An 11,667-nucleotide genomic window follows, 5' to 3' on the forward strand; every position below is an offset into this window, starting at 1 on the left:
TAGCACTTCTGAGCCTATAAGCACGGTGCAGGTTTTTCCTCCCAAGGTGGAGAACCTTGCATTTTTTTACAGATCCCCTGATGACCTATCATGGAACCCCAGGACTCCACAGAACACAATTTGAAAACTATTGGCCTAGAAAAATCTCTGTACCCCAAACTCTGTTTGTTAAGCTTCACACTACAGACTTCTCTTGAAAGTAAAGGAGTTCTGAATCTCCTGGTTATTCCAGAGCCTGCTAAATGGCATTCTGGATAGGCCTCTGCTACTTTGCATGAATAGGACTAGTCATTTTTCAATATAAATGGCTGCATCTTAAGTGGCTTATGCTACATTTGAAGAACAAGAATTGCTGTTCTAACTACTCCTTTTTGATAGTGCCTCCGTGGCTTTCCAAGAAGCAAGTGTGTGTGTGGGGGGGGAGCTGTCAGAACTTGTGGGATGTTGCCCTTGAATGGCTTAACCTTGGTGGAACAGGTTTATCTTACGCTGCAGCCAGTTTTTTGCAGGACCACCCATTCCTTCCATCCCCCAAATTGGTGTATGACTAGAGAGAAGCAAGCCTCAGACTCCAACCTTAATGCTTCCAGCTGAAAGGAGCCTACTTGTAGCTGTTTGGTTACTACCACATTTCTTCCCAATGGCCTCTTGTCCTACTAGCTGTATGAAGGGATAAAAAGAGCAAAACTTGTAGCCAAATGCCAGGTGAGGTATTCCTAGAAATCCTCTTTGTGCTCCCTTACTACCACTAATTTTTTAACCAAGTTTTTGAGCAAGAATTTTTTTAATGTGTACACAGGATTAACATACAGGTTCTTCAGAAACATCATCTTATTTAAACCTGAAACCAGCATATAGAGAGCTACAATGCATTCCAGTCCAAGCTTCCCTTTTGACTTATTGTGTGGGCTGGATTGTTAATATTATGCGGGAGCATGGCATGTGGGTACAGATTAAGCAACTATCAGTGTCCTTGTGAAGGGTAGATTCAATAGGACATTAATTATTTATGATCTGTCATTTAATGTGTTCTGCACAAGCAGTGTTACTTGCCATTGTTCAATTTTTGTCCAACCAGTTGTTTCAGAAACGTCACCTATACTTACGCTCTCCCCTATAATTTGTTACTACTATTTCCCATGATAAGAATGGATTATTGTGCTACACTGGCAACACACACAATTTAACTTGGAAACAAAAAGCCCACAATTCTTTTGGATACAGTTGTACCTCCCCGCATATTGCAGTATGGACTGTGACAATGTGCTGCTTGTAATATGCATCAGTTAAGACAGCTATCCCTAACCTTGTAAGGGGCTGCTGGCATGCAAGCAGATGAAGGCAAGAATATAATTCTGTAGAGTCTAATATACCACATAGAGATATGTTTGCTTTGCCATTTCTTGTCTTCTGTTGGTAGAGAGCAGTCATACTGGAGGTATGTTTTTAGTATATTCCTGGTGGCTTTTACCAGGCCCGGTGGGCAAAATTACCATGGCTTCTTGTATTTGGGTATTGCTTTATTGGGCAATAAACTACTTCAAAGTGAAGTAATAGTCTAAGCTTCAGTTGAGTAAGTTGATCCTGTCATTGGCTAATACTTAATGATAAAAGTTCTCACTGTTCTTGTAGCCTCTAAAGGTCATGCCTGCCCTAGCTATACATCCTTGCATAATTTGGTTTACAAAATGCTTTAAAGACACTAACAGGTAGAGCTGGTAACTATTCTTAAGAAGTTTTTTGAAGAGACTAAGGCAAAACTCGAGACTTACCCATGGTCACTGGGGGAGCCTAGTGTACGAATGGCATTAAAACAGTGATGGTGCTGACTTCCAGTCTTCTATATCAGTGGTTACCAACCTCTTTTTATACTACAGCAAAAGAATTTTGGCGGACCAGGTATAGAAATATCTAATTTACATATGTAAATGTGTAAACCCAAGTGCAAGTTGGGGCACCGTAGCTGTGGGCACCAGGAGACTCTTCAGGGGAGGAGGCTGTGCAGGTGCCCCCTCCACCCCGATCCCAGCTGTAGGCCCTGCCCAGCCAGGCCCTGGTACTTGCTTCTCAGGCAGTGCCTCACCAGGCATAGCCATGGCAGCAGGATGGGGTGCATGGAGCTGACTGCTTCCTTCCCAGGGCTGCCCAGCTTTAACCCTGCACGTGACTGCCAGCAGCAGAAGCTGCTTGCCCAGGCAGACAGACAGGGGTTTGGGGGGGGGGTGCTCAAGCCGCGGCCCAGCAGCCAACCCTTCATGGCCCTCTGTCATATATGATGTATATTATTCTCCTCTCTAAATTTTATCTAACGTGGAAATAGCAAATTGCCTCTAGAATGGGACAGCATTTATGCAATGAGGGGGTGAGGAGAGGGGGGTGAGTGAAGCAATGTTACTGCTCAATTCGAGATCAGGCAAGGAACAGCAACAGCACTTGCCTGACCTCAAGTTGTTTATATTTACCTTTATTCTCCTCCAAGGCCATACTGAAACCAGATTTGAGCAGTATCATCTGCTTCAACTCTCTACTGTCCTTGTGGACTCCAGTTTAAAGCTGACATTTACCGTCTGTTTTGTTTGCATAACCTTCTTTTTGAAAAGTAGACTGACTTGTGGCTTGCTTTTCTTTTTTAAAGGGATCTTCAAGAGGAATAACTCAAAGTTAATGGATGAAATTTTAAAACAGCAACAAGAGCTTTTGGGTCTAGATTACTCTAAATACAAAATGGAGTTTGCAAATCAAGACAAAGCAGATCAAGGTAGGGTTGATGGGACCCACCAATACATATGTATCATTCGTCTATATTCATGCATAACCCTCTGAATTCTTCTCCCTCTTCCTTCCTACCCCCTCAGTCCAATCACACTTGTAACCATTCTAAACTGGTGTTACATGCTTGTTCACAGGATCCCAAGCGTGATCAGGGACCATTATTTTCAGTGTGCATAAAAAAATGAATAATATTAATGTCAGCCTGTATATTGGCAGCTAATAGTCTAAAGTTGCCTGTAGGACTGAGGAACACCTTTTTGATGTGATGCCATACTAACTGACTTTTATAGGCAGGAATTCCTCTACATTTTCATTTTGTTTTGTTTTTTCTACTCATTAGCCAGCCTCTGTTTGCCACCCTTAGTGCCATGGCAGTATGGACAAAGCCTGTGGGATGGGTAGGAAGGAAAAGAATCCACGACTAGGTTTAAGCAGAGGTCTTCAACCTCTAGATTGTGGGCCAGTCCACAGAGCCATTTTCATTTGGCCCACGGGGCTTCCTACAGAGCCAGAGATTTGGTGATGGGGGAGTGGTGGCAGCATTGAATGTCACTCCCCTGTTGCCAAATTTTTAGCCCTGTAGGAAGCCCCATGTGCCAAGTAATACCAGTGCATGGCCAGACCTAGTAGGTTAAGTGGCTGGATTGGGGCAGCGGGGTGGTGGGGATCGGGCCTACAGAGGCATGTCATCTGGTTTGTAGGGTTCCCTGCTGGTCTGGAAATTTGCAACAGGAGCAGTGTCAATGTTAATTGCCACTCCTGCCAAATCTCCAGACTGGTGGGGAGAGGCAGTAGCCAGTAGGCTGGGTAACATGCCCTGTGTGCTAGATGTTGTAGGTGGCGGCAGGATTGGGGGGGGGGAGGGGAGCAGATCTGGTTTGGTGGGTAGTATAGGGTCAAAAGGTTGTGTACCACTATCATAAAGTAACGAGAATCTGTTCTAATTTGCTAAGCAGCAGCACTTAAGAGGCGATGGGTTAAAGTCTGCCTTGTGTTAAAGTACAAGTCCAGTCACATCACTAACTTTCTCTTAGTCTTTGTATGTTTACATCTTATTGAACTAGCCCTAGCAGAATTGCTATGCTTGTCTCACTTGAGTTCCTTGATTCTTTTGCAAGCTTTCAGCCTTGCTTTGCAATGAGAACCTGAAGCTGGAACTTCTGTTTAAAGGCAGCTGGAAAATAAGAAAAACCAAGCACTGTTATGACTCCCAGCACTGTAACTGGGGGCAGCCAAGCATCCCTGTGCACTAATTTTAGAGGGAGCATGAGAATGGGAGCCCTCAGTGAGCATTGACAGAGATGGCAACAGCTGAGGGTGCTTGAGTCTCTTGGGGTTACTCTGCCTCCTCTGTGCCCTACAATAGTGCTTCCTCCCTCCCCTCAGCTCTGTAGTGCTTGGCATGTTGTGTGTCCTCTTGCATCTCTGCCCAGAGCACCAAAATTGCATCATTTGGTTTTTATCTTTTATATGTAGAATGTGCAGCCTATTTAAAAAGGTATGGGAGCTGGATCCAACTAGCAAGAAACCTGTGACTTGCAGCATGACTTGTTACCCTGACTTTGTGTTTTCCTTTTCCTTTAATTTTAGCTTATACCTGCAAATCAGTGCTTTTCAATAGTTCATCAATAACCTAAAGTCATAAGCAAATATGCTTTTCTTTTAGAAATATAGTTACTCTAAAACTACCTTTATTCTCTGCTTGCAGTTTTAAATTGCCAATCTGCGCTGAAGGTGCTGTCCCCAGAAGATGGAAAAGCAGACATAGTGAGAGCTGCTCAGAACTTTTGCCAGTTGGTAGCACAGCAGCAAAGAAAATATACAGACCTGGATGTTAATGTCTTGGACAACTTGCTAAGTAGTAAGTATTATATAGTGCCTAGAGGGAAGAAGGAAAGGAATGCCTTATAGTAATCTCCTTACAGAAGTCCTGAAGAGGACATCAAACCATTAAGAACTTCTGTCCATGTCTTGATTCCCCTAGCCTCTATCATAATATTCTCAGTCTTTTTCAAGATACTCATCCTTTAAAATAGTTTAAAAAACGCTGTTTTCCTTTAGCCTCCTCTCACCTTTTAGTTGTCATATCATTTAGTTGTCTCTTCCTGCTTTAGAGGTTTAGGTAATTCCTCCTTTTGAGACCTCTTTAACTGTCCTATATATTTTTTTTTCTAATAAATCTTTACACCTCTGAGCATTCTGTATACAAAACAACCTTCCTTCTTTTTGATGAATGGAGAGAAGCATGCTGGAGACAGCTGAAAAAAAATTAAAGCTGTCCTGACAACTTGAGTTGCTTAGGTAACTTAAAGTTTAAAGGCAATCTAAGTGATATTGATCATACAGCAGAACAGGACTTGAGCAGTAGAGAGACTCTGAGGCCTGGCTTACATAACATCCTTTTGCTGCTCAGTTCTTTTGCTGTGGCAGCAGAGCTGCTATTGTGTTAGCACAGTTACCCCACAACTGCTGAATGGAGGAAGGTTTCTGCCATCCAGATGAAAGCACATAAAGACACTCCTGCTCCTTCAGCTAGAGAAATTTTGTTTCAAATAGAAATGAAGTTTCTCGATTTTTCCAAATTCAGCCTTTAGCTGGAAAATTTGACAAACTGGTACACAAACGTTCCCACAAATGTACGTGTGGTAAATCTCTCTGGCATAGTTCAGCTTGCATTTTATTGGGTAAACCACATGCAGTTGAAGACAGCCTGTGGAAGATGAATGGGATATCACTTTGTTGTATCTGAGTCAAAATATTTATCCAGGAAATGTGGACTTTAAAAACCCAGGTATTCCCACACTTAAACAGCTGATTTCTACCGGACTTCAAATGACTGATAAGCTGCAGTGCTGAATAGAGGCATAATCACTTCTCTAGACATGCTGATAACACTTCAACCAATGCCATTAGCCTTCTTAAAGATAAGGACACACGGTTAGCTCATATTCAGTTTATTCTCCACTGTAACCCCTAGGTCCTTTTCTGCAGATCTGCTGCCCAGCCAGTCATCCCCCAGCCTGTACTGGTGCATGGGATTGTTCCATCCTAAGTGCAGGATTTTGCACTTATCCTTATTGAATCTCATGAGATTTCTATTGGTTCAATTCTGCAATTTGTTTAGGTCTCTCTGAATCCTAACCCTACCCTCCAGCATATCTTCTAACCCCCCTGCCTCGCCCTGGCTTGGTGTCATCTGCAGACTTACTGAGGGTGCAGTCTATGCCATCTTCCAATCATCGATGAAGATATTTCACAAAACTGGCCCCAAGACCAATGCCTGGGGCACTCCACTTGCTGGAGAATGTTGCAATAGCTGCTTCTCAAATATGGAACCCCTTACCATCTAGAGCAATGATTCTCAACCTGGGTGCACTTTGAAGTATTCTGAGATCCTTTTGGAAGTTGCCATGAGGTGTGAGGAGATAAGTGCAGGCTTGAGCTTGTCTCTGCCTGGCCACTGTCCTGCCCACACTGCCCAGCCCCTCTGCAAGGGGGCAAGCAATTCAGTAAATTAATTAGCTCTTACCTTGGGGTGCTGCTTCATTCACAATTGATAGGAATGGAGTATCTCAAGTTGAGAATCACTGATCTAGAATGACCTAGCTCTTCATATACTGTCCCTATTTATATTTTCCTTGGCATCCACCAGCACTGGTTTAGGGATGTCATCCTTAACTGTTCCATTTAATAGCTGTTTATTCAACAAACTATCCATGAATGAGTCTAGTTCCTTTTTAAGCCTGCCTATACTACCCTTAGTCTGCATCACCCTTTCCTCCCCTTTAAAACAGAAATGATGAAACTAGCCACCCTTCTAAAGTGCTTTTATTTGTTGATGGGAAGTGCTGTAGAACAGCTATGTAGTGTATTTGTTCGTAGGAGTTGGGAACAATGAAGATGTACAGTAGTAACTTTGGAAGTAAGAAACCTAATGGTTTGTGTATGCTCTTGTTCTGTGTTAAAGGAACCTTACTCTACAAACCTGTTTCTTACTGCTGAATATTCTTTATGTATGCTTTCTAATCTGGGGTGCTTCCCACCTTCAGTGCTTTCTGGGAACAGTTGCTTAAAGGATTTCTGGGAAATAGAAAACTTTCAAAACTGTGTGTGCAGATCAGGCTGCCTTTATAGATGTTTGCAGACATGTTAACATTTACTTTTCTCTCCCAACTCCTGCACTAGCAATCAGTGGAGTTAGCAGTATCTTTCTGAAATGCCAACCTAGCAGCATATGATAATTAAGTGATGCTGTGTCTGGTAGCTGATTGAATGAGGAAGCCTATCTCTGATGTAACTGGCAAACTTGTACAGCAGCACAGATGGCACATCTGGTTTTAAATGGACGAAGACTGAAGCCATCTGTATATGCACTTGACTTGCATAGATGTGTCTATTTAATGACGGCACATACTTCTGTCTGATAGTATAGAGAGCTTCATTTGTCCATAAGTATACCTTCATTTATCATTTATATTTATATAATCCTTAACTTGATCTTCACTTTAACTACTAGAAAATAGGATACAGACTTTCTATTTTAAAAATTTGCATAACTCTCTCCTTCCAATGGCAGGGACCTGAGAAGCTTGAATGTTTAGTTTGTAAACTAAGCAAAGATATAGAAAGATCACTCTGTGGGTGATCTTTTTCTTCATGTAGGTGTTCTATATGTTGCACCAAGAGGCTGCGATGGCTCAATCAGTAGCAGCCAGTTTTCAAAGGGACATGGAGTTGTCTGCCTTGATGACCTCTGAAAATGCACCTCACTGATAAGATGGTGGGGTGTGATGATTTAAGTGGGACCAAGCTAATGCAGCTGGTGAAGCATGGCACCAAAACATGAAACTCTTTTGAGCAAAAATGGAAATGAAGAACCAGGGCATTTAAGGCATCCTTTTGTGCAGGCTTAGCTAGTCCACTGGTTGCTGGGTATTGTCACGGTGTACTCATTCCATATGTATCTTTTTTTTGACTACCACAGACTTAATAAATTTATTCTCTTGCTTTGTAGGTACTAAAGGTTTTCCTGACCCTGACTTAATATTAAAGTTTGGTCCTGTGGACAGCACGTTGGGATTCCTTCCTTGGCACATAAGACTGACAGAGATCATGTGAGTTGGTGAACTATGAATTAGTCCAGTAGTTCTCAGTCTTTTTAGACTCGGCACCCTTGAATGATCCACAACACCCTTCACAGAGTGTTAGCTCTTTGTTTTCATCCTTTTTTGACTGTAGGAAAAAATAGAGCTGTTTTTCTGTTGCAAAGGACTCAGACCACAACTGTAGATTTCAGTTTGAAATCTCTGATTTTTATCTTGTGAATCATTTGCAAACCTAACAGTGCCATGGCACCCTGGCTGGGAATTGCTCCATTAGTTCATCGTCTTCATTGTTTTAAGCTAAAATTCTTAGGTGCGAGGCTTCCTATATTATCAGTGTCCAAAATGACAAAATTCCTGCAGTAAACAAAAGCAGGTCATATAAGATCTAGCTGAGGTAGTAAAAGACTAATTGAAGCAGGTTTGTGAAAAGAACAGAAATGAGATCCTTATTTTGGTACAATTCATCAGTACAGAATTGACTGGATTTCACTCCTAAGGTTCTACGTGTCCCACAAGAAATGCACAATCTATGATCCCTGTAAAAGTTTGTGCTTTTAAGGCACAGGTGGAGTAGTGCATGCAGATATGCCATGCATCTCTCTTAACCCCAGCTCTTCCTCTCGGTGTCATTTTTCCCCTGATCATGGCTGGCAAAAGAATTCCCCCTTCAGAAGTACAGTCAAGCCCATCTTGGTTAGGATGCCTTGAATCCTTCTATTGTATGCCTTTTTTTATCTGCAAGGTTCTTTAGGAAAAAAAAAATCAGCTGTTTAAATTCCAGTGGCTCTATAAATGAATAGGTTTATCAAACTGTCAGTACTGAGTTTCATATGACGCTGTTTTACATCATCTTGTTTCAGGGTGACTGAAGTTTGTTTCAATGAATGCATACATTGCTGGCCTTTCCTCTCTGAATAACTGCAAGATTTTGGCTCCTACATTTTTTCTTCCTGAGAGTTAAACAAGGCTCTGTTGGCCTCTACCCATATTTGCAAGTTGTTAGAATGAACTTGTCAGTCTCCCGAGTTTAATTTGAAGAGACTGTCTGCCAGCATAGATGTGAAAGTAGGACTGGAAGGGATCTTGCAAGGTCATCTAGTCCAGCCTGCTGGTAAAGGCAGGATCATCCTTGACTCAACCATCCCAGCCAAGTGTCTGTCCAAACCGCTCTTGGAAATTTTGAAGGATGGAGATTTCAACTTCTCTAGGTAGCCTGTTCCAATACTTAACTACCCTCTAGTCAGAAAACTAAATTGCTTCTGCTGCAACTTAAGACCAACTGTTCGTACATACCCCAGCCATCTACAAAGGGATATTTCTATGTCTGAAGCTGTTAGGATAAGCACACAATACTTGTGGACTTTTTTTCCTAGGGCTTTTAGGGGAATTTTGGAAATATCTGTAACTGAATACAATAAATCATTCCCACAGAAGGCTAAACATCTAGGGGCTAAGAAAATACTTTGACACTAATTTAAAATATTTTGACACTAATTCATGACTGTAGCAGCAATAAGCTGCTTTGATGTTCAGTGTTAGGAATGGCCTTTTCACTGCTACTACCCCCTGTAGTGGTCTTGCACTCAATGTTCTTGTATAACTCTTTCCTCTTCTAGGAAGGCTACTTAAAGTCCAGCAAAAGTATCCTTGAAAAAATAAGTGGCAAAATTTTGACAGAATATTAACGACATTACATTAGATGTTTAAGCATTTTGAGAGTAGTGGATCCCCAAGAAACTTGTACAGTTAATTATAGTAAAGTCAATTACTTGTTATTAATGTCAGATATTCTAGCACTGAAATTACAGTTGGTCTTTGAACACACATTTTTCAGGATGCCCCATAAACAAGAGATTTACATTTAAAATTGGAAAAGGTATCTAGGTATTTAACTACCAATTTAGTTGTTTCTGTTGAGGTTGTAGATAATAAGCTCTTTGTTTTGGAGGGGTACCAAGATATTAAAACAATTAATGCTGTGACTGACTTAAATGACCAAAAATAGTCTACTTCCTGACCAGCCATATTCCTTTAGATAAATGACTTCTCATTTCATTCTTCCCATTTCATTTTTGCTTCCTTAGTTCTTTGCCTTCACATCTGAATATCAATTATGAAGACTTCTTCTCTGCCCTCCTTCGCTATGCGGCTTGTGAACAGCGCTGGGGAAAGTGATACATCTGAGCACACTACAACCAGTTTTTCCATAGGAAGGATCCTCTGTCTCTGTTTACAGGCACCTGTGATCAGTACAAATCCAGTCCATAGTCCTTTTTTAATTTATCAACAAACTCAATAAAAGTGTCTTACCTTTCTAGAGAGTCTGTGTGTGTGCGTGTGTGAGAGTCTGTTAATGGGAAGAGGGGAACATAGAGGTTTGTTTCTCTGTGCAAAAGACGTTGCATAAATGTAAGCATAGGTGCTCAACAGCTTAATGTCCCCCACTAATTTGGTTTTTCTTTTCTTTATTTATTTTTTCTTACCAAGATGTGTAAGAGTTCAATGTATCATTGTGAAATCTACAGGGCAGTGTAAGATGTCATGTTGATTGAAGGTATTTCTCAAATTGGTGGAAGAATAGTCAAACATCAGATGTCCGTCCATTCCAGTTTTTAGCTGTGCTGCTTGTAGCTGAGCACTTTGGATCTAATGACCTGGTTAAATGTGTCCATAAATGTTCTGATAATCTTAAAATGGAATGAAAAAAATTCAGTAGCAGGATAAAAAGTACAGGTAACCAGTTTTGGAATCTGAAGAGACCACAGGGACTCTAATTTTTTTTTTTAACTTAAGTGCATTAGCTCTATTAGTCTCCTACAATATATTCGGTCTTCCTTGTTAAAGATAACAAGGTTTAAAAACTGGCTATTCAAAAGTTTTTATCTACAACTTCAAATAAGCTCTGTCTTCATCCAGGGAAATCAGATTCTTAGTTCAATTGCCATTAGATTTGCACCACCCCCAATTATATTTTGATATTTTGAGAGGCTCAAATTATGGTGTCTAATTAATGTAATCTACTTTTTTTTCATATTGTACTGACTTTTAGATTTAGAATTTAAGGGCAAGTAAACTTCTAGATGGGGGGTTCTAAGTGGAGACAGTTAAATATGTGATTCAGGTTTGTATCTTTTGCTTAGAACCAGGAAACTACTCTGCTAGTTTTTGTTTCAGGAGCAAGTACAAATTGTCACCACACTTTCTGTATCACTGTTTGACAGTGGCTCAGTGTGTTTATTTGTCAGCTGAGTCTCAGACTGTTGTCTAGAACGGGGCTGTCCAACTTCCAAGTGGCTGGGAGCCACACAGTGCATGGGCAAGGGCCATTCCAGGGTTTGCCATGGGCCTCTGGGCCACACAGATGTCCCTGCTGCTGTGCCCACATTCTTCCCCTGCCCTACTGCATTGTGTTCCCTGCCTCCCCTTACACACACGCACACATTGCACTGCACTTCCACGTGGCCGTGGACTTTTCTCTGCTCCCTGCACTGTACCTGCCTTGGGCAGGAAGAAGCAGCTGGAGGAGGGAGGGGGAGCCCAAAGCTGGCTGCTGTTGCAGTGGGAACAACGCTGGGGGGAAGTGGTGGCGAAATGGGAGTCTGGGGGGTCACAACTTAACCCCTTGGGCTGCATGTGACCCACAGGCTGCCAGTTGGACAGCCCTGGTCTAGAAATATACATTCTGAACTGAACTATGTATTATGTGTAAGTTTGAGTTCAGAAAACTTAAACATAACAGGGTAAAGGATTAAGCGAATACTCATTACTGTGTTGCTCTCAACGTTTGAGA

The 11,667-nt window shown here is 41.6% G+C and overlaps 1 protein-coding gene across 1 annotated transcript in view; it reads left to right on the forward strand.

Moving 5' to 3' along the window:
• NUS1 (NUS1 dehydrodolichyl diphosphate synthase subunit) overlaps positions 1-10,201 on the forward strand; it is a gene marked incomplete at its 5' end in the record, with an annotated part of 15,274 nt that extends 5,073 nt beyond the window's left edge. Inside the window, 4 exons of the mRNA XM_019538194.1 lie at positions 2,636-2,758; positions 4,481-4,633; positions 7,787-7,886; positions 9,962-10,201. Coding sequence (XP_019393739.1) covers positions 2,636-2,758; positions 4,481-4,633; positions 7,787-7,886; positions 9,962-10,052 — 467 coding nt within the window. The remainder of the gene's footprint in view (positions 1-2,635; positions 2,759-4,480; positions 4,634-7,786; positions 7,887-9,961) is intronic.
• Positions 10,202-11,667: the final 1,466 nt, after the last annotated feature.

The sequence above is a fragment of the Crocodylus porosus genome, unplaced genomic scaffold (genome assembly GCF_001723895.1).
Source record: "Crocodylus porosus isolate Cpor-Errol unplaced genomic scaffold, CroPor_comp1, whole genome shotgun sequence".
In the NCBI taxonomy this organism is placed as follows: domain Eukaryota; kingdom Metazoa; phylum Chordata; order Crocodylia; family Crocodylidae; genus Crocodylus; species Crocodylus porosus.